The sequence below is a fragment of the Cardiocondyla obscurior genome, linkage group LG27, assembly GCF_019399895.1.
Source record: "Cardiocondyla obscurior isolate alpha-2009 linkage group LG27, Cobs3.1, whole genome shotgun sequence".
Classification (NCBI taxonomy): domain Eukaryota; kingdom Metazoa; phylum Arthropoda; class Insecta; order Hymenoptera; family Formicidae; genus Cardiocondyla; species Cardiocondyla obscurior.
The window spans coordinates 689,835-715,422 of NC_091890.1; the positions used below are offsets into that span (position 1 = coordinate 689,835).

The 25,588-nt window shown below is 37.8% G+C and overlaps 3 protein-coding genes across 16 annotated transcripts; 1 reads left to right on the forward strand and 2 right to left on the reverse strand.

Moving 5' to 3' along the window:
• Positions 1-326: 326 nt before the first annotated feature.
• Mvl (solute carrier family member malvolio) lies at positions 327-7,911 on the reverse strand. 10 transcript variants are annotated; one of them, XR_011547340.1, is made up of 14 exons: positions 5,747-6,198; positions 5,206-5,395; positions 4,829-4,951; positions 4,486-4,712; positions 3,890-4,028; positions 3,645-3,806; positions 3,403-3,561; positions 3,276-3,326; positions 2,802-3,184; positions 2,511-2,721; positions 2,256-2,326; positions 985-1,155; positions 695-736; positions 327-594 (listed from the first exon to the last, which is right to left on the reverse strand). XR_011547340.1 is itself a non-coding variant. In XM_070673016.1 (13 exons), the coding sequence occupies exons 3-13, from the start codon at positions 5,374-5,376 to the stop codon at positions 537-539; spliced, it is 1,755 nt and encodes a 584-aa protein (XP_070529117.1). In that variant the 5' UTR covers positions 5,377-5,395; positions 6,250-6,617; positions 7,796-7,903; the 3' UTR covers positions 327-536. The 10 variants fall into 10 exon arrangements, 8 of the variants coding, with proteins under 8 accessions (XP_070529117.1, XP_070529115.1, XP_070529121.1 ...); XR_011547339.1 differs by lacking the exon at positions 695-736; XM_070673016.1 differs by lacking the exons at positions 695-736; positions 985-1,155; positions 5,747-6,198 and adding exons at positions 6,250-6,617; positions 7,796-7,903.
• A 133-nt stretch (positions 7,912-8,044) lies between these two features.
• On the forward strand, positions 8,045-11,974 carry Zyx (lipoma-preferred partner zyxin). 3 transcript variants are annotated; one of them, XM_070673022.1, is made up of 7 exons: positions 8,045-8,162; positions 8,244-8,514; positions 8,583-8,721; positions 9,131-9,629; positions 9,892-10,229; positions 10,391-10,806; positions 10,889-11,974. In XM_070673022.1, exons 3-7 carry the CDS (start codon positions 8,587-8,589, stop codon positions 11,139-11,141), a joined length of 1,641 nt encoding a protein of 546 aa, XP_070529123.1. In that variant the 5' UTR covers positions 8,045-8,162; positions 8,244-8,514; positions 8,583-8,586; the 3' UTR covers positions 11,142-11,974. The 3 variants fall into 3 exon arrangements, with proteins under 3 accessions (XP_070529123.1, XP_070529125.1, XP_070529124.1); XM_070673024.1 differs by having other exon boundaries at positions 9,155-9,629; XM_070673023.1 differs by having other exon boundaries at positions 8,586-8,721.
• Positions 11,975-12,300: 326 nt separating this feature from the next.
• LOC139112170 (uncharacterized) lies at positions 12,301-25,114 on the reverse strand. 3 transcript variants are annotated; one of them, XM_070673010.1, is made up of 7 exons: positions 24,910-25,114; positions 21,765-22,049; positions 21,523-21,658; positions 20,962-21,081; positions 20,678-20,781; positions 18,141-18,560; positions 12,301-17,810 (listed from the first exon to the last, which is right to left on the reverse strand). In XM_070673010.1, exons 1-7 carry the CDS (start codon positions 24,910-24,912, stop codon positions 16,323-16,325), a joined length of 2,556 nt encoding a protein of 851 aa, XP_070529111.1. In that variant the 5' UTR covers positions 24,913-25,114; the 3' UTR covers positions 12,301-16,322. The 3 variants fall into 3 exon arrangements, with proteins under 3 accessions (XP_070529111.1, XP_070529110.1, XP_070529109.1); XM_070673009.1 differs by lacking the exon at positions 24,910-25,114 and adding an exon at positions 24,798-24,818; XM_070673008.1 differs by lacking the exon at positions 24,910-25,114 and adding an exon at positions 23,612-23,806.
• Between the last annotated feature and the right edge of the window lie 474 nt (positions 25,115-25,588).

Sequence of the window (25,588 nt, forward strand, 5' to 3'; positions counted from 1 at the left end):
GTGCAGTACATTTGTGAGAATCTTTTTCTAATTTTTTATATTTATATATTAATTAGAATTTTACAAATGTGAATGTATATCTGCAGGCTAAAATTGAAATATGCGAAATATGTTCCTGTTTTAAAATTGTCCATTGTTTTGCGACTAAGTGTATGTCCCAACTTACTTTAAAGTACTTATAAATAAGGGAAAAGATAACGTGTGCATCTCATTATGAATATTTTTGTGATACTATAAATAATAGCGTGATATGTAATCTGTGAAAAATTTTTTTGCGTGCTATCGAAAAAATTGTGGCTATTATTTTATGTAAACTAAGTAATAAATTATTAATTCATTTCAAATGGTATTTATATTATTTTACAAATCATATACATATAAAAACAAATTTAAAATTCGTAGTTCTAATGAATTAGTGGATTATCAATGTAATGTATTAAACATAAAATATTGCCTTTTCATTAATTATACAATTAAAAACTTCCTACGTCCATCATAGTATTTATTTATTTGATGCTCATATATTATGCAAGATCTTACCATTCTGGTATGGATGTGAAACCGATTTCTTGAATGGTAAACGCTGGATTTGTTCTGCAATATATTTAACATTTTAAAAACACTAAGCTCGCATTATAAATTTAAATGAATCTTTGTCATATCATAGCGACAGGCTGAACTTTGATGTTCTTACCTTCATTATTTTATCAGTTGGTTTTTCGAATTGATTTTCAGACTTTTGTTTGTTAAAAATGTGCATGCAATGAAAATAGTTTTGGTTAATCACTCATTGTACATTATTTTTAGAGACAAGAAACAAAGAAATGTAGAATGAAGAAACAAAGAAAACTGACGTCAACGGTACGATAAGAGCAACGTTCTAAAATATATCACTCGATAACAATAACGAAGCAGACTTTAAGATAAAAAGCAGCACTGTTTATTATAAAAAATATTTTTTTCTTTCTTAAATTGTACACGTACCATGGGGCACCATGCTGACACATCACGAGACGAGATATAAGCACCTTTCCAACGCGACATTGTTTTCACGTACTTGCGATGTAATACAAACGCTGTATATTGTCTGAATCGCACATTCAATTGCATTACTCCGACTAAGCGTTTAACGATGTTTCTGATGTATTGTGGAAACTATGAATGAAGAGAACTCTATCTGTATCACGTATACACAAAAGTAGCTTACGTCATTTTGTAATTTATATACATATATACTTATCTTTGGTTAAAAATCATTTATATATACATATATAGATATATTTGATACACAACACTAATGATAATAAATTACTCAAAAACCCTTTAGAGAAATAGTTGTTATTTTAAACAATTAATTTTACGACCTCATATAGCGTAGTGTAAAAGTAAATTATATTAATACGTGATATTAAAATAAAATTTATTTAAGCATATGCATATTATTTTTTTTTTTAATAAAACACAAAGCTCCCAAATAACACAATAAGAATACCTTACAGTTAAAAGAAGAACTTGGCAAACCAAGCCAAGCCAGGGTGAGTATTTAAACGCGTTCTATTATTAGCAGATAACAAGTTTAGTCATCTTTTTACAAATGAAATGTTGAAAGCATATTGAGTCAATTTATTTATTATTACCTGTTTATTGTAATTTAACACAAAAAATTTTATTTTAAACAATCTTTGCACTTTCCATTAATTCTCGTATTTACTTTTATTTTTCCTAATTATTAATTTAAATAAATATAATTATAGGCAGTCTATAAACTGCATTTTATTAAATTCGTAATCTTTTAAATTTGTCTGTAAATACTTCTAGTTTCAACTAAAAGCATATTGTGAGATATCATATGAATCTGTTGCGATCGCGTTTGGAATACGACGCACGTTCGCAATGACGTGGTTAATCCTTAGATTAAAATACGTAAACGCATTTGACTTGTATAAAGTCATATATAAAATTAATTTTACTCTTCATGAAAATTTCTTATTGTACAATTAATTGCTAAAGCATACACCACAAAGACACGTCTACAGAACCATCACCACCATATAATTGTATAACATACAAGATTATTCTTAATTACAAAAAAAATATTGTACACATAATACACGCACACATGCAAAAATTAATTTTGTAAATTGAAATATTGATTAGAAATGTTTCACATTGATAGACGCATGATTAATGAAACTTGGCGAAATTATTAAAATTATGAACAAATTATAATTATAATATGTCGTTAAAATTCTTACCTGGCGTATACGGCAGGATTTGATATACCGAGAGTTGTACTTACTGGCGTACCGATGTATTTAGTAACAAACTAAAACAAAAAACATAATTAGTATATAATAAAAAAATTGTTAAATAAAAATATAAAATAAGTTTTATAACGACGACGATTTGGGAGTTTGAAAATGACGATTGATCTTGGAATCGCGGTTGTCTCTTTTTCTTGAAGAGCCGAAATCTCTAATTAAATCTCTAAATGTAAAAAATGTACGTACCCAGTTGTTACCGAGAGAAGTTGCGCCCATGCTTACAGCCATGTGGATAGCTAAGTAAATGCAAAACGCCAGATAAAAAATCGCGTATATACTCATTGCTAAATATATGGCCCAATTATGAGGTAGATCTTCCTGAACAGTTTGTATCACGAAATATATATTTATTCCTATTACAAGAACCGATAAGGCAGTCGACACGATCTTATTGAGTCTACAACAGAGAACGTGCAAAACTTAAAAAAGGAATACGTAACAAGTATTAAAAATTAAGAAATTAAGAGGCTAACTTACATTCCGTTTCGAAATTCACCCATTATTTGAGCACTGCTTGTGAAAGCAATCGTGGGTAAAGTGGCGAATGGTAATTGCAAGCTCATAATAGCGTTTAAGATATCATTCATCTGGCTTAAATTGGTCATGTCAGCGAAGAACGCTACTAAAAACGTAGGGACTATAGCGATTGTTCGAGTAAAAAGAACTCGCTTCCATCGTGCCCACTGCAAATTCAAGAATCCTTCCATTGCGAATTGACCGGCATAAGTGCCCGTCATTGTTGACGACTGTCCGGCGGCTAAAATACCAATGGCCCATATGTACATCGCAATTGCGCCAAAAGAACAACCGAGAAAAACTCCCGCTTTGTAAAGATCAGCATCCAATGTTTGATTATTTTTCTAAAATTTAAAGGAAGAAATACTTGACAACGTTTGATTAAAGAACACCTCATGTTAGTTTAGGTAAAGAATAAAATGCAAGAGTACTTACATCAAAAGTATTTATACCGAGAGTATAATTACTTGCTTCGCAAATTTTATGCTGTAAATTAAAATGGAGATTAGTTTAATTATTTAAAATTACAAATGATTTTAATAACTAGTATAATTATACTTACAACATCGTTATTCGTTTTGTCAAAAAGCCCATGAGCAAATACAGCTACGACAAACACGTTAATTATAAAAGAAACGAATAATGCAATGCAAGCCTCAATAAAATAATACATGTTAGCATCTTTAATTTTTGCGGGTTGTCTTCGATCAATGTCTCTGGACTAAAAAATAATAAATATTTTACATGTATTTAAAAATTAATATAATTATAATATATCATACATATAGAATTAATTATTTTTACCTTAACTAAAGCACTGTGAAGGTACAAATTATGTGGCATAATAACCGCACCGACGATTCCTACTGCTTGAAGCAGTACTTTATTATCGTAATTCATTCCATGGTACCATGGAACGAACATACCTCTTATTACGTCTATTTGAGAAGGTGCGGAAACGATATACTGAAACAATAAAACATATTGTAGCATAGATATAAGAAATACAATTAAAATATTTTAAGATTAATAATAATTAATAAATTTACCTCGTAACCAAAGGTAACTGCCATGATCATGATGAGAAAACCAAAGAAAAATTCCAATTTTCTCAACCCGTATTTATCTAGGAATAAAAACGTGAATGTGTCGATCACTGTGATAAGTACGCCAGCCCATATAGGAATTCTGAAATACAATTTTCTTTATTAGAATCTCTCGATTATCTATGGTACATTTACATGCATTAGTTGCAGTTATAAAATCATAGAATTTATGATAAAAAAAGAACAAAAATTAAGATATTATTCGTAGAAAATTAACAAACATATAAAAAGTAAAAAGTATACAATTTAATATAATAATAATTGTAACATAAAAGAAACAATTAGCGCTCATACATACATATGTCGCGAATTATTATCCATTTTTCGTTTGTATTCAAAATACTTTTAACTCCCTACATAAATTGAATTTGGCTAGATTAATTTTCAGATTTTTAAATAGAGATTATAGCTGTATCCAATATTAAAGAAATAATTTAAGATAATTTTAAAATGTTTCAGACACTCGGAGAAATATATATTTTGTACACGATTGTGTACGTGTTAAAAATAAATATTTAGCAATCGTATCGGGCACTTACACTTGGCTAGATAAGAGATAAAGAGCAATAGCCGTTCCTATTACCTCTTGCATATCACTACCAATAATTGCTATTTCAATCATTATCCATAAAATAAATCTAGGTACTTTTTTATATTGTCTGTAACACATCTCCGCCAAATGTAGACCAGTTACTACACCAAGACGCGCGCTGAGTCTTTGCATAACGAGACCTAGGACCGTAGCGCTTAGTAGAACCCATAATAACTGAAAATAAAAACATTAACAAATAATGTCATTAATCAAAAAAAGGAGCAATGAAAGCATGATAAGGAAATAAACCAATCGTAACAGTTCATTTTTATTCTAGACTACAGATGTACCTTGTATCTTGCCACGACTCCGGATTGTAAATCCGATTCTATGTTGCCAGGATCCAGATAAGCTATGGACATCAAGAAACCTGGCCCTGTGAAAGCCCATAGTTTTCTAAAACTAAACCCCGTCTGCGCAAAAGAAATATAGTCCACGTTAATTATTAAAATAATTACAGCAAGAACATTTATGTCTAGTTCACTGATGATTAACAGAGAAAATATTTTTACTATCTCAACCTTGAAGATTAGAAAAAAAAAAAACACACACACATTTTTTTTTTCTTGTCACTATTTTACGTTCTCATTACCTCATTCTATTTTCTCATTTCATTTTATTATCTCACGTATTTATTGTTTTACTCACTCTATGAAGACTGACTTACGTGTCCTGTTTCTGGTATTTGAACTCTTTCATCAGCAAAGTAGGTTTGATTGTTCGGGGACAGAGAAGTGTTCTCGGTAGGTTTTCCAGCATCTGACTCGTGCATACGCTGATGTGGCACGGTCGTGACTGTGGTATCGTCACTCGATCTGACATCGTAGCTATTATGCATGGTATATCAATGCAACACTCTGAAAGAAAATACACTTTATTAACTGTAGGCCGAAGTCGATCCGTCTATCCTTATAAAGTTGATCTCTACTTGATCAGCCATTCCAGATAGCATTTTTGCTTCGAAAAGAAACGAAGGAAGAAAAAGAAAACATCGTCAAAGATAACATACATGGAGCAATGGAACGGTAGCGCGTCTATTTTGTTAACAGCACCTGTTACGACGCGAGAATAAAACGATGGAATAATACGGAGTAAATTAATTAAATAACGAGTCTGTGGGAACGTGGGATGAGCTGTGTGTCTGTCTCGGGAGTTCCGATAACCCTGAAGAAAAAAAAGAATAGAAAAAAAACGGAGTTGCGATTCACCTCGAGATAGGAAAACACGCGCGAGCCAACGAGATCGGGCTTGAAGATCACGTCCGTGCTATTGTCATCGATATACTTTAAGTGTTGCAATCGTGAAACGCGAACCACAAGAAACCACCTCCACCACTAGTTCATCGGTCACTGGCCAGCTTGCCAGTCTCGGCACTCTCAGCTGTTGAATGCAGCGACTCGGTCGGACCCTGCGAACTTAGCCGAGTATCGTGGAAGGGAATGCTCGAGACGTAGCGAGGCAATATTTCGAAGCAGCCGATCGCCAACGCCAGTTTCACCTAATTAATTTTCGATTTAATAAACCGTAGGATTGATCGAAGCCGAAAGTACTGTCATTCTCGAAATGTCGACTAAGCAATTAATTTCAGCGGCGGTTTATTTCATTCGCAGCGTTTCGACGAGAAAGAATCCTGCCCCACCTAGTTATGTCACCGAGCGCGCGAAAGATATGAATATTACAAAAGAGAGAACGTTCCAAAAGTGAGACTCACGTGTTCTGGCATACGGAAAGAAGTCGTGACCTAATCGTAAGGGGATCCCCAGGTTTATTACCGCCGATTGGCATCCAAATTGCGTCGGGCGTACGGCCTTCGGTCTTTCGTATCTATTTCCTCCGCCGCGTTATTCCATGACACGTCTTCCTACACGCGTATCGCGATACACGCGTGCAGTTTCGGTGTATTGCATGTTCAACAGAAGGCGGAAAAAAAAAGGTCCGCATTCTGTACGACGCGAAGATAATGCTCTAGTTGATGATTGCCACGTAACTTGATATCTACCGACATTTTAACATCCCACGATTAGATATCAAAGACTAGACCTATTTTTCCGGTCTATCTCCCGTTATTCGACGCCAAAACTGAAACACATAGAGAAAAGACCGCGATAAATAAAGTTATCGTACAGATAATTAACGGAGATAATTACCTCGTTAGACAGAAAGACGTAAAGGAATATGACGGAGTTAATATAACAATTAAGTAAGATAATGGTTTAGCAGATAAGAGAAAGAGAAGGAGAAAGCGCGTGGAGTTTTTTTTTAAAGATAAAGCGACGGCAAACTTAACTTTAATCGCGATAAAATTAACAGCGCTACCGTGGCACGTAAACACATGTGCGACTGCACGTTTTATATTAATCCTTTTTTTTTCTTTTTTCTTCTTTCCTTTTTTTTTTTCGTCTGTGGAAATACAAAGAAGTTGCAATGTACGTCGAACTCGATTGTCAAGTGTATAAAACGGCGCGCGACGTAACAATAATAAAGTGATAATCATGCGCAACATGCTGTTGCTTTCAATCGGTTGTTTTCCGGAAGAAGATAAAATAAGAAATGCAAATGACCGCAATTAAGGCAAGGCGCTTACGCAATACGTTGGCTTTGCAATTTGGCGCAGCAGCAAGCGAGGCGATCGAATGAAAGAAATAGGTGAAGGATACATTTAAGAAAAAAAAAAAAAAAAGCTGGCTTTTAATATCAGTTTTAAATATCCTGAAGTTATCTGTTTTCTCGAAGGACGTGGCGCGAAGGAATTTAAGATTTATGCGGCACAAAGTGACGCTTTTGTCGAGTTAATTTTAACACGTCTGTTTTAATTTTGATTAACTTTGCAAATGGGTCAAAGCGTTTGATAAAATCGAATTAAACACGTCCGATGAAATCTCAAGATTGACGACATAGTCAAACATAAGTTGGAAATCTGAAAATAAATATATTGAGAATGGAATTAAATCTGGCAAATAACATCTACACGTTAATAAAAGATAATACTTCGCTGAGAGGATTCTAAAGGTTCTCGCCGAGATAATTGAGACTGAATCACTCGTGCTTAAATCCCGGGTAACCCCGGAAACAAGGAAAACACCAACGGAGCTTAAAAGAATTCAATGCATTAATCGTAAAAAAAAAGAAAAACATTATAACAACGACGTTCGATTTTTTGTCGCATGAAGGCTATTTAATGTAAAAAGTCAAAAAACTCTATTTTTTTTATTTAGAATTTTTCTTAAACTATTGAAACAAATCCTCGTAATAATTACCTGTACTTTTTTTCTTTCTTTCTTTTTTTTTTCTTCTTTGCGTTCGGGAAGAGTACCTCGTGAGAGTATTTCGGAGAATCCGACAACTCACTGACATTCCCTCTCTCTCTCTTTCTCTCTTTCTCTAAGAGAGGAACCTGCAGTACTCCGTCGCGAGGGTGTGGTAAGTAAAGATAACGCGCGAGACGCGATTAATCCGGTCCCATCGCCGATAACAGAATCGCGTGATTTTACACTCGTGAAAGACGAGTTTCCTCTTGCAGCGACGACGACGGGAAGATCATTGCGGACCCCTCTTACGTCCGGGTGGACCATGATGATAGGTCGAGTGCCTGCTTTAACGCCGCATCATCGCCACGCATAAAAGGTGAGTCGGCAATCGAGGTGATAACGACAACTCGATGACGTTTCGCGTTATGAGTCACATGTCTACTTTTTCCTCTTTCAGTCACGCCTTCCCCGTGCTGGAGATTTCCTCTGAAGTTAGACGCGGGCTGCTGTATACGCTCGCTGTTTCTCTCTTTCTCTCTCGCTCGCTCGAGTGCAGAAAGTGCGGCGAGCGCTGGGTCGTTGCCATTACGCGACCGCTGTCAAAGCCGTGGGGTTCGATCCGTGAGTTCGCAGGTGACCGCCCGAGCCACCGCTTGAAATCTTATCGCCCTCGGAGATAACGTGACTCGTGACTCGAAAATCCAGCAGGCGAGTGATCCTCGTGTCAGGTAAGATCGAAGGGAAGGCCAGGCAGGGCGGGCTCCGTGGTCTAACTTAACCTGTCGCTTTCTCGCAGAAGGATGTCGAACGTGGGCAATCTGGAACAGCAGATCGCGAGTCTGCAGATCGGCGATGAAGCTGCCAAGGGCGCCGTCAAGCCCGGCAAGAAGGTCGGGCCCGCGGTGCCGCCGAAGCCGAAGAAATCTCAACCTCAGGTGAATTCCTCAGTTCTTAACATCTCGTCTACCTGTCTGTTAATAAATGCTAACGCAGTATTTCCCCGTTTGCATGCATCCCTGGATGTGGATGCAACAACGGTAAACGAGATGTATTCTACGTATGCTTGACCGAAGGATCGAATGCAAAGACCAGGTGGCTCTCGTTTTTGTTCAAAATTAAACGTGATCGTGTTTTGTCATCGCTGTGAGAAAGCTGAAGAAATCACGAGTGCATTTTTTTTTTAGCTGATAAAAATGAAGAATAGAGATAAAGAAACTATTTTTTTTTAACTGTTATTGACTTTTTATGAAATATACTAAAACGGGATTATCTGGCTCTTACATTTAATCCTTCGAATAAAATTTATTTATGAATATACTCTAACTACGATGTGATTTGTTATAGATTCCACAAAGTTATACTTTAAAGAGTCCACCCGTGCCATCGTACAGCACAGTACTCAACAACACGGCGTCGAGTGATAAAAGCTCGAACTTGTATATGAACGCACCTTCGCCGTACGTCCCGCTGGACATAAAGAACGACTTTTCGCAAATGGTACCTGCAAACGGCAGCAAGGAAACGTCAAAGATTTATCAGAACAACGATGCCCTATATGCACGCCAACCGGACGAGAAGTTCGAGCCGAAATACAGATACGACGAGAAAAACTATTATTCCAATATTGGGAACATGCCGGCACCTCAGGTACCTGTGGCGGACGATCGCGCGAATAGAGCAACCAGAAATGCGGTATATAGCAACGTAGAGCCGCCGGTGCCTACGGTGGTCTCGACTTACGAATATCCGTACGAGATGGACAAAGAAATAATATACAGCAACATTCAGTGGAACCCCAAAACGGAAAACACGTATTGCAACGTTCCCGCGGTGCACGGAGCCGGTAAAAAATTTGTTAAATTCTTTAACAATGTCTTTACATTGGACTGCGAATGAATTTCAAGTCGCATAATTATAAACTGATTAATAACTTGGGGTTGAAATCTTTACAGAAATTTAGAATAAAATCTAAACGCTTAAAGATTGTTAAATTACGAATCGGTTAATATTAAAAAATTAATCTTGTGCAGATCTCGCTCTTAAATTTTTTATAATAAAATATTTGATCGTAATGAAATTTTGTTTTCTGACCTTTTGATTTATAGATGATCTGCCACCACCACCGGAGCCGTCGGAATACGTCGCCTGCGTTCCTGGAAATTCGTTTCCACCGCCGCCTGATGAATTGCCTCCTCCACCGAGTCCCGTCTCGTCAAGTTACAGCGAACTGCGACGCGCAACTTACCAGACTGATTTTCCATCGGGCAACTATCCCGCCGATATTTATGGCCCAAGTTCTCAGTCCAGTTCGACATACGAATCCATATACGAGCCGATTAATCCTAGACCACCGTCGCAATTATCGTGCAATTATTCCATGTATTCTGGCTATGGATCGGCTGCGTCTACTCAACCACAAGGCAAAGTGTCTCCCGTTAAAGAAGTGGGTTTCAAATCCTTCAGTTTAGTGAGCTATAAATGTTGAATTAATACTAATTTAATTCAGTTATTATATTTGAAATAATTATTAAATAAAAATTATATTAAAAATTTATAAATTATACCTTATTACGATGACTATTAAACGATTGATTTTATCTACAGGTCGACGTCCTCACAGATCTATTAGTTCAAGGAATGGAAGATAATAACGAAGACAGCGATATATATGGCATTTGTGCGCAATGTGGGCGTAAAGTCGAAGGAGAAGGAACTGGATGCTCGGCGATGGATAAAGTCTTTCATATAAATTGCTTCTGTTGCTTCGTATGCAAAGTTAATCTACAAGGGAAACCCTTCTACTCACTCGAAGGCAAGCCTTACTGCGAAGAAGATTATCTTAATACTTTAGAAAAATGCTGCGTTTGCACCAGACCGATACTCGACCGAATATTAAGAGCGACCGGCAAACCATATCATCCTTCGTGCTTCACATGCGTTGTCTGTGGACAGAGCCTGGATGGTATACCGTTTACCGTAGATGCTACGAATCAAATACACTGTATTCAATGTTTCCACAAGTGAGTTTATGTTCATTCTTTGCTTTTTTTTTAATTATATTTCGATCTTGATAATTAATTTCACACTTTTTTTCGTCCACAGAAAATTCGCTCCACGATGCTGCGTCTGTAAATTGCCTATAATGCCCGAACCAGGCCAAGACGAGACCATACGAGTTGTAGCACTAGATCGCAGTTTCCACATACAATGTTACAAGTGCGAAGATTGCGGATTAGTCCTGTCATCGGATTCGGAGGGACACGGTTGCTATCCTTTAGACGATCACATTTTATGCAAAAGTTGCAACGCCACTCGCGTTCAAGCCTTAACATCTCATATGACGACTGAATTATAAATTATATATACGCGTAATTTGCCCTGTTGAAACTCCGAAACGTTAAATCAAGTATCGTTGTGATTGTGTAGCGATATAAATACCGCTATATACACGGTATTATAGATCTTTTTTTATGCGCACGGTTTTGCCATTCCACTATTATTCACATCTCATGTATTCGAAACTGATATTTGCTATATGCCATTACATCAACGAAGAATCGTTTTTTACACTTTACAGTTTACCTGTTAGCAGACTAAGGAAATTATACTATCGTCCATATTTGCATCTCTTTTTACAATTTGACACGAAAAGAAAACTACTGTTAGCAATTACTTGTATTCGATTTATGATCTAACAGTTATAAGGTTGATGTCCTAGAATTGCCGTCACTGCCATAACCGAAGCATTTTTCTCAGTACATTACGGAATAACGTCGACGAATTGATAATAGATATAAGTCCGACGTCCGAGGTAATTTTCCTGCAGATGTGATTATCATTGTGATTCTAGTAAAGTATTCGATGTATCGTAAAGTATTTAAACGTGTAGTCTGTCGTTGACAGGAATACCGCTTCGATCCATTTACTTAGAGATAGATCTTTAGATTTCGGGGAGTAGGATTGTTACTGACAATATTGGTATATCTGCGAAGAAGCGTGCCATTTCTTCTTATAACGTATTCGTTAAGACAATTCCTTGCAAGTCTAATTGAAAAGGTAGTACGGAATTCAAATGTTCTGCGATGTAATTAGTTTCCAAACCTTTTCGCATGGGTAAGATATTACATCGATGAGAGACTTATATGATCTCTGTATTATAGTATCAATAAAAATACAGTTTGTTATTTATGGCCAAAGAGTAACACTTGGTTTTTGCCAACCGTTCCTGCCCGTCCGATCGTTTCATCGCGCATATAGACACGTAGACTGCATTTTTAGTCCGACCACTGACATCAATTTATGATCAAGCTTTGCATGTTTCACTATTCCAATGAGAAAGTTGCTATTAATATATACTGTTATATTACTATCGTGATTGTTGTTATTAATAGTTATACACGGTGGCTTAAGCTCTACCGCATTTCTTTCCAGTTACAGTTTTTTCTTTCTTTCTTTTTTTTTTCAAGAATTCAAAGTTTCTTTTCTAAGCAAAAAATTCGATATCACAACCAGTCTTTTTTTTTTTTTTTTACTATTTTTTAAATTTACTTTTATTATCGTGTTATTATCTGTTTCAAATTAAATAAAAAATAAGACTATTAGATCTTAATTTTCTTGAAAATATTAAAATAAATTTTTATCTCAGAAATTATAATTGGATATTTTTGCTGTGGAAAAAGTCAACTTCAGATTCTTCAGAGAAACTGTAACCGAGAACGAAATCCGCGATTATACAACCTGTAAACATATGGTGTGTGTGCATACATAATAACACACACCAAATGTACACATGTATACATTAATAATTATTATTATCATATAATTGCAGAGAAAGAATTTACAGCAGATTCATTCTATATCATCCTTTTACTAATGGTTTTTTTTTCTCTATGATTTTCATGCAGATGTTCGTTTTTTTATTATTATTAACATTTCTTTTTAGATATTTGCATTTCTTTTTTTTTTTTTATGCGTAACATATTTCTTTTATTACCATAGAGTACTTAAATCTTATATAATTTTTGTGATATATATATATTTATATATTTATATATATAATATATATAACCTGTATGCCATTTTGTGTATAATTTATGTTTATTAATACATAAATTTTTGTTCTGACCAGCACACGTGGATCGTGGAACGCGTCTTTATCTTATATTTCTTCCTGGCATAGTACCGATTTTACTTATCTATACGGAGGTATATCAAATGATAATTCCACGATGGACACATTGAGTATCAATGTATTTGGTGATAACGCACGAATCTGGGAAAATAATTCGGCATCGCTTCATCAGGCTACAAGTATTAAAAAAAAAAATTTCGTTCGCGGTAAATAATAAACATAAATACTTTTTTTATCGTCTAATGTATCCAATGCGCAAATAATCTTGCCGTCGGCTCTTGCGGGAAAAAGAATATGCCTCGCATTAATAATACCCCGCACTAAAGTCGCACGGTGTTCGTATCACGGAATAACATACATAACTACTAGAGATAAATAAATTAATACAAATTATCTCGAGAAAGCTCGCGTTTCTCAATCTTGCCCACCGCAAATTGGATCTTCATGAATGCGGCAGGCAAACTAGGACGAGATTCCACGATCCGAAATGCACTCCTTGCTGCCTGTATGATACATTCGTAGATCCTATACTCTTTACTACATATAGCTCTAATGTCTATCTTCGACTCCTGTTTTCTTTTTATCCTCTTTAGATTAAAACTATAATATATTTTGTGTAATATATATTTTATCATATTTTTTTTTTTTTCTTTTTTTCCAATCAAGTACAGAGCACCATTCTACGTTAAATTTAGTACACACGGATTTGTAATACTCGTTTTAATCTAACAATATTCATTCGACTTGTTAGCTTTGTTGTACCAAAATCAACATAGAATTGCACTTTTTTTTTTTTTTTTTTAATTTTTTAATAATCTAACGCTCGTTTTCTTAAATAGATACGCGTATCATATATATATGTATATATGCATATATGTATATTATATATACATATATGTATATTAAATATGTGTGTGCCTGTGTGAATGGATACACAAGCCACCCTGCTCACATATAAATCTGTACTTGCACGCAATAAATCACAGCCACCTATCCAAATTCGCGCGCGAGCACAAATACACACGACTAAATAACGCGTATCTTTGTCGCATTTACATTCTAGATATCTTCGGTATATGTTTTATCATCTCGCTCTGACATTATATATAGATATATATGTGTTGTGTTGTGTGCGCGTGTGCGTGCGTACATATATGTCCATATCGATACACCCGTACGTTTTGTAACGTACGCATCTATACGATGGATATGTACACATACACACATCGCCACACATGTGAGAATGTTCTTTCTCATATTCAGTTTATATGTAGTATTAGGTGCCATAATAAGCTGCATTCTCTCGTACTCACTCACTCATTTTATCTCCCTATTTTCCTCTCTGCGACACTCATTCACACAACTTGCACTTCCACTCGTTCCTCCTCTCCCTCCGTAACATCCTTTTCATTTTACATTTCGGCATAACGCGACATAACTCCGTTCGCTCTCTCGTTACGCGTTTACACTCGTATCACGCCTTTACAACAAGTCATTATCACACTTTCACATTTTCAAATTCGCGAGTGGGCGGGGTGGAGGTTGAGGGGGCTACAGTTTCGGGCGTCCTAGCATCACACGTGCCCGTAAATTAATAAATAAATAGAGGAACAACATTCTTCAAACATCTCTTTTTTTTTTTTTTTTTCTTATAACAACATTAGAGGCTCTCGGAGAACGTAACGCAACAAATGTTCAACAATACAATCACGAAAACAAATAGAAGGCACTCTTGCTTTTCTTTACTTTTGTTTCAATAAATTAATCTCCTTGTGTTATAACAACTCACTCTCGGATATTATTACTACGCCTTCTCCTAGGCCTTGTCCGTCGTATTCGTATATCAAGCTACGTTCCAACACGACATTCGGATGTCGCCAAATTTTTTAGGTAACATGCACCTCATTCATATGTCGGCGCTTTGAATCTGTCTTTCTTATTCTTTTACTCATTTTTATTTCTTTCTTTCTATCTTTCTTACTTTCTCTTTCTCTCAGTTTTTCTCCCGATTAGATAATCATAGCTACAGTATGCGAGATACGAGATAACAAATCTGTTTCACATTTACAGGTAAAAGAAATCCACCTTTATAACAATTAGGTATAATATTATTTAACTTTTAATATTATAATAATTTAATTATTGTTATTTGCTTGGAAGCTCACAGCCGACACATTTTTTTAATTTATTATTATTATTTCTCTCCTCTTTTAATATCTTATCTTATTTTCACTTGGGTATACAGGGCGTTTCATCTTTCGTCACTTGGGTTTCGATTTTCTTTTCTTATTTTTTTTTCTTTTTCTTTTTACTCACGGAAATATTTAACAGCTACATGTACAACGTTTAGCGCGGAAATTTGTTAACGAAAGGCATAACAAAATCCAGTGTTGTTTAATCCGCTCTAGATTCGAAACACGCGATAAAATATAGAGTCACGGTTACTCTAACGAGAGAGAGAAACCATAAGTACGGATGCCTCCGTGGTCCCACGGAGGAGTGAAGAACGAAAAATTATGGAGATGTGGCAGTGCCTTGAGCAACCGTTTATGAAATCAACCCTATCTCGCCTCCCTATTACCCTTCTGCTTAGTTTTTCATCTTTTTTTTTTTTGTTTTTGAACACATGACAACACATCGTCTTTGTACGATAACAACATTATTTTCTCCTTATTTTTTTTTTTCTTTTTCCTTTCAATTCTATCATTTTCTAACTAATCTAGCCTTGCTCGCGAGATTCATGGTTTGTCGAGCCTATCACGCATATAACATCGGATATATTGTAATAGATATATATATATATGTATATATATATATGTATATTATATAACGTAGATATATATATGTAAATGACGTACGTACCTATTATATATATATATGTATGTGTGTGTATCTGTATTTCTGTGCATGTATGTGTATATGCGTTAAGATAGAAGTTTCATTTTTATTAACCCTGTGCTACAGTATAGAAAAAGAGGCAGATTTACCTAGTAATCAGTTTCGTTCCAGGTACATCTTCACCCCTTTCCTTCTCTCCACACATATAATTAATAATGTATCGTACTTTGCGCGTGTTCAAAGACGATTTTTTTTCAAGATCTTCAAACCGATCAGCGAGTCATGGCTTTGAAACCGTTAAAGGTTTCATTTCTATAGAATGTCTTTAACACTTCAAGTCTGAGATCACTAGAGAAACTATACCGTAGCATGTATATGTACGTGTCGTGCTTGTGTGTGAATTGTTGTTGTCCTGATTTTTCGCACTGTTTTTTTCACAAGTTTGTAACCCGTTGTCTTAGGTCGCGTGTGGTCTATCTATTTCGGCTCTTATAAGATAAATATTAACTCTTATGAAGAAGACAACAAAGAGGGTAAAGAGAATAAAGAAAGGAGGGTAGGAAGCGTCTACAGAGTCAGCGCCTGCATTTGATGGCACGTGTCGCTCAGCTGATTCTGATCGCCAGCCGCCGGGTGGCCGGCCGTCCGCGGTGTCCCGGGTGGAGTTATCGGTAGCCTGTCGGGACCGTCTCCAGCGCCTCCCAAAGCGTCGTCGGCGAGTTTGTTCGCCACCGTGGTGGTAGTCTGCATTATACCGTTCACCTTATACTTGGACTGCCGCAGTATCGTCGTCTGCGAACCGGCGGTACTTGAATACTTGTCGGACGGCTTTCGGTTGGTGGACGATAACACCTGGCCGACGGAGTACCGGCTGCGTTGATTACCGGTGGGCTGCTGCTGCTGCTGCTGCTGTTGTGTTTGGGACAGGGGCATGTTGGATGGCTGATAACGATTCTGTACCGGTGCGTAAAACTGGACCTGAGGAGCGGGCGGGGAGATAGTTGGAAAAGGTCGTGTCATGGGTGAATAGGGGGCTGGCGGTGGGCTCGCCGGCTTCTCCTGGGTATTGGACGTGTCCGCGTTTGTCCGCTCGGATGGAGACAGGCGAGAGGACAGCGTCGTCGATGTGCTCGTGACGGTGGTGCTGTCCGTCTGAGCAGCGTCGTTGTTAGGCCGACCGTTGCTGTCGCTTCCATGTACATCCAACCGGGCAGCGCTTCCTCTACAGTTATTGTTATTATTGTTACTCGATAGGCAGTTCTTACGACCCGAACCGTAACCACCGGCCATCGACGACTTGCTGATCTCATAATACTGATCGTCACCGTAGTGCCTTGCGCGTCCATTTGTCGCGTACGAATAGTTGGACGTTGTATGATTGGCCTTGTGCGTAGACTGATTCGAGGCATAGCCGCCGCCGGATTTAAGGATCGTCGACGAGCCCACGTTCGATCCAGCCATTCTCCTATTGTAATGTACCGGCAATCGCGACGACACCGCGATCGTCGGATACTTGTGCGACCCGTCCGCGTTTCCGCTATATTTGTTATATGACTGTGAATTGCCGTGTATGTTTTGCGATTTCGTGTGCGTGTTGTGGTGTGCTAACGAATAACCATGATTCTGACCGCGTAAATTATTACTTTGACCGCCCGCGTACTTGTTGCAGTCTCTGGAATTATGACTGTACGTTTTCGTGTTGCTATTGTCATAACTAGACTGATGCGGCGAGACCGAAAACGGTGTCGGTAGAAGACTAGCGGTACCGGACGCGTTATGATGTGCGTAAGGTGGCGGCGGGGGTGCGTGAGGAATGTATAAGGTCGGATGATAGAGGATGCGACAATGCATTGGACTCGCGGCGCAATCCTCGCTATCGTTTTGCGCGCCGTGAGGAGTGTGTATCGCGATCGAGTGATAATTAGTGGGGTAACGACCGGACATGGGAAATTTGACGGGCATTAGGGGCAGCAGAGGTGTTGCCGGTGAGCCTGAAGCGGCCTGTTGCACATCGCTATGCGGTTGCTCCGAGTGGCTTGGCGTCGGACGTGAATCCTACGATTTTATTTTACAGAGTAATATCTGCCCTAGCTCAATACGTTGCCTAGTGAAACATGTCGATTCTTTGTTATAAAATTTTAACTTGTATTTTTGTATTTGTATCTTTTTTTTTGTATTTTAACACAACTTTGTTATATTATCTCAATCTTCTCTATCGTAATGAAATAAATGTTTATCGCGATAAAGAAAAGTTCTCTGTGAAACAGCTCTATTTTTGTGGAAATTTACAGCAACGTAAAAGAAAGCGAAAAGAGTCCAAATTACTGCTAAACGCGAATAAACTGAGAACGTATTAATGATAATTAGAATAAAAAGTGAACTTACTTCTTGCGAAGCAGCCTGGTTATCAGACGCAGAGGTTTGCTGGCATGAAGTAGTGTCCGCGGTATATAATAACAACTGCTGCTCGGTCAGTCCCATAGGCGCGTGTGGCGGAGGCGCGGGATGCGGGCCGGCTGCAAAAGGATAGTAGAGGTGATCCACCTGTGTCGGTGGAGGAGGGCCCGTTGGTACAGATGGATGATGATGCGGGGCCGGCGCAGCAGGAGCGTAAAAGTGCGTCGGATGCGGTGGTGGAAGAGGGGGCGGTGGACCCGTTGGCGGGCTGGGAGCTCCTGTACCGTTATTGCCGCTACTACCGGAACTGTTCCCACCTCCACCACCATTCGTGTTGCTCGGTGAATTGCCGGTAGTCGTGTACAAGTACTGAGGTGCTCCGGTGGCCGCTCCGTAGTACGGTTCATACTGTAGACAAAAACGAAAACGTTAAATATATATTGTAGAACATGCTTTGTACATAAATACCGAATATTTCGCATTAATATTCACATCTAGGACAACTATTCCTGTAAATGTTAGTCGTTTTTTTTTTATTCAACATTATCCTTTATCAAAGGAAAAAGAAGTTTGACTTCAAGCGCACATTCTTTATCAAAAATATATCGATAAGCGACACAAAGATAAGCTTGTTGCTGCCGTACATTGTTTGCGTTTACAGATTCACAAAATTATCTTTTATTTAAATTACATTATCATATAAATGATAAATTAAAGTAAATACTAAATAAAAAATTTATTTATATGCTAAATATAATTAACAAGATAATTAAGTTATCATTTTTATGCACGTTTTCCTATGTTAATTAAAAACTATATAAAGCATTAATAATTAACTAACATTTACAAGATGAGCTTTATTATAAGAAAAATAAAGTTATTAAATGTAACTATAAAAATCAAGCGAAAATGATTAAATAATATCCCAACTCGCGTAACGTTTCCATATCATATAATGTTCAGTCATTTCCTGGATCATTCCAAATTAGAAAAGATCGCAGGGTGCTTAGAAAACGGTCGGGTAAAGCATTAATCATTACGTAGTGTAATTATTGGCAATTAATTCAATGCCTACGCAGAATAAAGAATCTTATTATTCTATTTTACTTTATTTGCATTTCGTATATATAAATGCATATATGTCTGTATGTGTAAGAAAAAGAAAATTATTCCAAAGTTACATTGTATATGCATGCCTCTAATTCCATTATCAATAATCTACAGAGGAACATTAATTTTTTTTAAACATTTCAATTTCGTTTTTTTCTTTTTTTTTTAAGTAAGAAAATTTTAATTAAAAAAAAATTATTTATTAATATTACATAATTTTGTTTCAATAACACGCTTCGCATGCGAATTGATTACGTATCGGATTCATGATTGAGTTGAATGCAACTTTTGTTATTCTAAAAAGTAAAACAGACTACAATGCGAGAAATGAGGCAGACAACCATACTGAACGAATCGACAAGCATCTTGACGTTTCTATCGTAACATTTAGTCACAATATATTAACAAGAAATATAATAAAATATAATAAAACAAATTGTAAAAAAAGATAAAAAAGAAAGGGAATAAAGACAAAACAGAAAGAGATAAGGAATTAGAGAGATCATATAAAATAAATCTAGTACATGTTTAACCGTTTTATTGAAGTGTATCGATAGTATTTTATCTTTCTTTTTTTTTTTTGTTCTTATTATAACTTTTACTTAAAATGATTGCAAGGATGATTATTACAAGTTTATCACTATAGCAACTAAAAATACGTTATCCTGTTATCAATATCATTGCAACCGTTATTAGAATTATGTTGCAGTTCACAACTCACCTAGTTTTATTTCTCCTTTATCTTTCATTATCGATATATTTATCAAGTTTATATGTATCTGTCACTCATATCATGTATCATTTAATTTTTATATATATATATATATATAATATTTGCACGTCTTTTTCTAATGTGTGTTTTTAATTTTTGTTATATCGTTCAAATCTCTACTAAATTTAATATTGCGATTACGGAAAAATAAGTTATTAAAGATTAACAGGAGAAAAATTTAAGTAACACCGATAAATATAAGGTACATACAGATCGTGAAACAGAAAAAAATAACCCAGTGAAGAAACATGCATCGACAAGCCGTGCATCGAAAGGTTGGAAGAAGGAAAAAGAAAAGAAGTAAAATGCTCGGAAAAGAGCGACATGCTAGTCGTTTAGCTTAGACCTTATACCTTTAGACCTCAATACTGTATAGCGTCGAGAAGGACGTAAGTAGGCATTTGCTGAGGGTTGGGTAGAAACGCCGGTGGTATGGCTTCTCCCATCAGACCGTTTGTCTGTCAAACCGTAACCGACATGTACCGTTTAATAAAAATACAAAATACAGACAAAAACAGTCAGGATCTTATGCTAGGATCTATATGTACGTGTGAGGAGAACCCATGGGCATCTAAACGGATAGTTGAAGACAATGTAGAAGTATGAAAAAAACGATCAAGTGAAATATATTTGTTTTACATACCGGCATAGGAGAATACTGGTATTGCTGTGGCATGTATAGCGATGGAGCCGGACATGGATACATCACAGGAGCGAACGTTTGATGTCCGGTAGCGGCTTGAGGCCCTTAAAAAATTAAAGGTAACGATTAATAAATTAAAATCATAAACTATCAGTAGCTGCATTTTGTGCTGTAATTAAACTTTAAGTAAAAATTGTTTATATTTGCAAGAAAAAAAATGTATAACGATAAAATTCGGTTTTATTGTAATTTCAAGACTATTGCATATAGCGAATAACGCTTACCAAACACTCCTGTGGCTTGATAAATCGTTCCTGGATCTGTGGCTGGAGCAATAGAAGTCGCTGGTGCGGCAGCTGCCGTGTTATAGAATGTCATACCATTCTGATAAGTGAGGCCTATACCTATAGACAAAGGAGAAAAATTAGTAATGCGATCTCGGCACTTTGTAATCTGTTCTTGATATTGTTGCATCACAAACAACAACATACATACAAAATTTTCAAAGCTCCTTGCATATTGTGACAAAATAATGAGTTTCAAATAAATTAGCTACGAATTACATTGAGAAATTGTGTATTTTTTTTTTTTACAAATTATGCCTGTAAGTTAATCTTTATACAGACAAGTTTCGCTTATTTAACCAAAAGAAAATTACAAAAATATTTTATAAAATTCATTTAACAAAAGAAAATTCCTACAAGTGCTGAAAATATGACGCAAAGGTAAGATAATTTGATACGTGATATCGCGTTCATTGAAGTAAAAAAATCAAGCGATAAACTCAGAGATTTAATGCAACTTGAACGATCGAGAATTAATAATCAAGAAAAACAGTTACATACCATTCGTGTAGTAGTAAGTACTTGTAGGCACGGAAGGAGGCGAACCGGTACTACCGTCAAAGGATCTGGAAAAGGGCTGCTTCTTGATCGCGGGCGCTATGTTGAGTTTCCTCTCTCTCAAAACAATGCATTCAGCCTAAAAAAAAAAAAAAGATAAAATAAAATCAATAAATAAAAGAACCAAACTCAATGTCTTTATTAATCATTAAAAGATGTCATCATTATTAAATCATTAATTTAACCTCTTGTTGAAGTCGCTTGGCCTCCTCCTCCGTTTCGAAGGTGACGAAGCCGTAGCCCTTCGACACGCCAGCGCGGTCCGATATAATTTTCGTGGCCTTGACATTACCGTAGGCCGAAAAAACCTGAGCTAGCTCTGCTTCGCTGGTGCTGGCTGAGATGCCGCCTACGAAAATACGGTTCGGTACCAGCGTGCCGTATTTCGGCGCAGCCATCGTGAGACTCGCGGCCGAAGCAGGGCTAGAGGCAGGACTAGACCCCTCCGTACCACCGGTCGAAGCCGAGCTCTGTATAACAAACAAGACAAATTAATTTTTTTAATTGTTGATTATCACGCAAAATAATATTTTATTTCATTCCGAATACTAGCCGTACACATGGCTGTTTAACTCTTTCCATTTTAGGACTTGTTGCCAAACAAGATCCCTCAAAAACATCTCTGATAAAACGCAAATCAATGGCAGTCTCGTTCGTGAATTTACGCGCAGGCAAAAAACAGACGATGAAAGTGAAAAATGATGTGTAAAGTACAAATACAAACGACACCCTTCTCCCTTCTCTCTTTCTTGTTCTCACTGCTATGCTTCAATACAGCTTTTCTGAATTAATTATTAATTACAATCGTTGTTATTATAATTTCATTCAACGTAAGGTAATATAATTTCAGAGATTATCTTCTATATAAACTCCACAAAGTCACATAATTACAAGTAGCAGTGCTTAGGAGGTGTGTGTGTACTATGTACAATTCAAGAATGTGTATAATACAGCGAAAAAGAAAAAAAAGAAAAAAAAAAAAGAAAGAGAGGAAGAGAGAAAGAAAAATTCCTTCTCTTTCAATGCGTGGAATTAAAGTACGAAACTTTATTGCATTACATAAATTAATGCATACACACGAATTATCATAAGCCAGCTAAGAAACCATCGGATGGTTTATTTAGCGACTTAACAATGAGTCATACGACATGCAGCACCTCTGCATACAGAGCGGAAGTGTTTGGTGAGTTACTTACTGCAACTGTTTTTTTTTTCTTTTTTTTTTCGCACCCGAGGGAAATTAAATTTGCTTATTGGCCACGTTAAAGTGTTTCCATTTGCTCGCGATATTTTTTCGTGAGTTTGCCACGTTAGAAAAATATCGATGGATCTCAACAATCGTCAGGAATTATTTCCGGCCAACACCGGCCGGCAATGCACAAACGGCACGTGTAGTTTCTACTGGCATTCGCGATTAACGTCCTTCCTCGTCTCGTAGATTCTCTTAAACGCCGTCAATTTACTTAAGTCGCAGTTAAGTCACGTGTTAACGCGCGAAGTGTCAGGAATGTACGCGTGGGCCGATTGGCACAGAAGCCACGTGAAATCTCGCAAGAAGTCTACGCGGCTTATTGATTCTGAAACATATGGGGATTTAGAAAAGTGCAGAAGATGTATGAACCGAGCTGATGAATTTTCAAAGACGGTCGACGCTATAATGCCGTGCCGGGGGAAAACTAAAGGAAGCAGCAGTGGCGAACAATAGTGTCCCGTCGCGTCCAAAGAGAAAAGGAAGCTGGCACGTCACCCAATGCCCAACCACACAGCGAAGAAAATGCATGAATGCCTCTGCATCGGAATTACTATTTTAAGCGGGTTACGGTACTTTTAAAAAAAGAAATTTTGTTATCTCACTACCGCAGTTATTCTTCTGTATATTTTTAAGTTTATTCAGCTCAAGAGTTCTGAGTAATAAATTTAATCCTTTTTTCTTTGGACGATTTTAATTAAATCCGTAGGACCTCGACTCGAAAAATATCTGTACAATTTTTATTTATTTTTTATTTTTTATTTCTAAATGCGTCCAACGAACCTTTCGAGTAGGAACGTAGACGAGTTCTCTGTCTTTCTCTCCATCTGTCCCTGGAGAACTATCGCCGTAAGGATCACTCCGGTGACTTCTGTCCGGCGAGCGTGGAAAACGCGGCTCGATTCGCGAGCGATTGATACCTCGCGGAGATTCGGCGTGACGCGCAGCTGCCGCGATCGGCATCCGACGTCGGGAATGAGAAGAGAAGCTACGCGGAGAGTATCGACTATCGACGAGTGGCCGCGGTGGCGACACGTCAACGTTCCAGTTAACGCGGATTTCACGCGAAAACACACGACGAACGAAACGGGGCGAGAAAACGGGGTTGACTTGACACCCTCCTCCCTTTATTTCGCTCTTATTATCTCCCATTCTCTTTTTCTCCCACCTTGGCGATGGTGGCGGGCCGATGACAGCCAAAAGTGCAAATAAACAAACAAGCGACTAACTAAACAAGCGAGTAGCACGCACGGCGTGCGTCGTCTTGGCTTTCAGCGAAAAGAAAAGAGCGATAGAGACGAGAGAGAGAGAGAGAGAGAGAGAGAGAGAGAGAGAGAGAGAGAGAGAGAGAGAGAGAGATATCGTGGAGCAGCGATCTCACCTGAAACCTCGATGCGTACTCCGCTTTTCCCAATGCCGCACGCGCGGTGAAAATATATCGTCTCTCTCAGAGATGTTTACATTCACGACGCGATTTGTAGCGGGTCTATTTATTCCAGTACACACGGCGATCTAAAAGACCAAAGTTTCGCCCGTGTTATCTCGTCACTATTTTTTTTTTCTCTCGCGCTGTATCCCTCGACACCCCCCCAAAAGTTGCACCACCCGGATCACCCTCGGAGCGACCGCTAGGCGAAATAGTTTCGGAAAATGGTGAGAAAGAGAAAGAGAGAGAAAGAAGTGGGAGTGCTTGGCGCGAACGAAAATTTCGAACGCGAGGCGTAACGACAGGTCGCACCTCATCGTCGACGTTGTCAATGACTACTCTTGGCGTCCACTATTACAGCACCTCGTATAGGTTAAAAACGGGGAGAGTACGCCGGTGTGCGATCATGCCAGCGACGATAAAGGCGACGACGACGACGACAACGACGACGGCGCGCGACGTCGTCGTGTCGAACAGATGGATGGATGGACGGACGGACGGACGTACGGAAAGACGGACGGACGGACGGACGGACGAACGTACCTGCATGCGTACGTGCGGATGCACGCGCGCACGTCGCGTACGCTCGCGACAAGTATCGTGGCCCCTATTCGCTCTTTTTCTCCGGCCAGGGTGTTAACAGCGGGACACTCACCATCTTTCGACGGGATTCGGGCACGCTGGAGGTTCCGCTGGCGGGTGTCCCGGCGGCTCGATGGTACCCTGGCCTCGCGCGTTAGTCACCTGGACTGCCCAGGGACTGCCAAGGACCGTAGCACCGACCACTTCAGCAGCACTTCCAGCCTCCGGCGGAGAAGCTGCCGTCCCGTCTCGCTGTAAACCTCCAAACACTACGGGGCAGGCAGCTCTTACAAGATGGCGGCCGGCCGGGCGCAGCGCCTCCGTGCACCGTATCGGCGGAACCTTCTCTCGCGGGGTCTGCGCGTCCGCCGTGCGCGCACGTACACCTTATCTGAAGTGGGTAAAGCCAAATCGTCGCCCCGCTTCCGTCTGGGAACTCCAGGTCGCGTTAACGTGCGACTCGAAACCTAAAAATTGCAAATTATGTGTATAAAGACTTAAAAAATGACGAAATCTCATTAAAATAATTATTAAAAATTATTTCAAATTGATTTCGATAATATTCAACGTCGTAACGATCCTTTATTTCACTTGAGGTACATTTAATTTTGTGCCCTGAAAATAATTAAAAGCTGTCTATTAAATATTACAATATTAAGTGCATGTTGAAGAATGACAATTATGTAATAAAAATACGCTTTGCTATATTTTCTGTTTCTAATTTAATCACATTTCACGAATAAAATATAATT

What these genes read in the sequence shown, in the direction of transcription:
- Mvl (XM_070673019.1), bottom strand. Translation starts at nt 5,376, where the DNA reads ATGCATAATAGCTACGATGTCAGATCGAGTGACGATACCACAGTCACG. An exon ending in CAGTTACCTTTGGTTACGAG is followed by an intron (nt 3,807 to 3,889) that starts GTAAATTTATTA and finishes TTATTGTTTCAG; the next exon opens with TATATCGTTTCCGCACCTTC. An exon ending in TCGGTATAAATACTTTTGAT is followed by an intron (nt 3,185 to 3,275) that starts GTAAGTACTCTT and finishes TTTAAATTTTAG; the next exon opens with AAAAATAATCAAACATTGGA.
- Zyx (XM_070673022.1), top strand. Translation starts at nt 8,587, where the DNA reads ATGTCGAACGTGGGCAATCTGGAACAGCAGATCGCGAGTCTGCAGATC. An exon ending in CGAAGAAATCTCAACCTCAG is followed by an intron (nt 8,722 to 9,130) that starts GTGAATTCCTCA and finishes GATTTGTTATAG; the next exon opens with ATTCCACAAAGTTATACTTT. An exon ending in AAGTGTCTCCCGTTAAAGAA is followed by an intron (nt 10,230 to 10,390) that starts GTGGGTTTCAAA and finishes TTTTATCTACAG; the next exon opens with GTCGACGTCCTCACAGATCT.
- LOC139112170 (XM_070673008.1), bottom strand. Translation starts at nt 23,791, where the DNA reads ATGCCGATCGCGGCAGCTGCGCGTCACGCCGAATCTCCGCGAGGTATC. An exon ending in CCAAGCGACTTCAACAAGAG is followed by an intron (nt 21,659 to 21,764) that starts GTTAAATTAATG and finishes TTTTTTTTTTAG; the next exon opens with GCTGAATGCATTGTTTTGAG. An exon ending in ACCAGGCTGCTTCGCAAGAA is followed by an intron (nt 17,811 to 18,140) that starts GTAAGTTCACTT and finishes ATAAAATCGTAG; the next exon opens with GATTCACGTCCGACGCCAAG.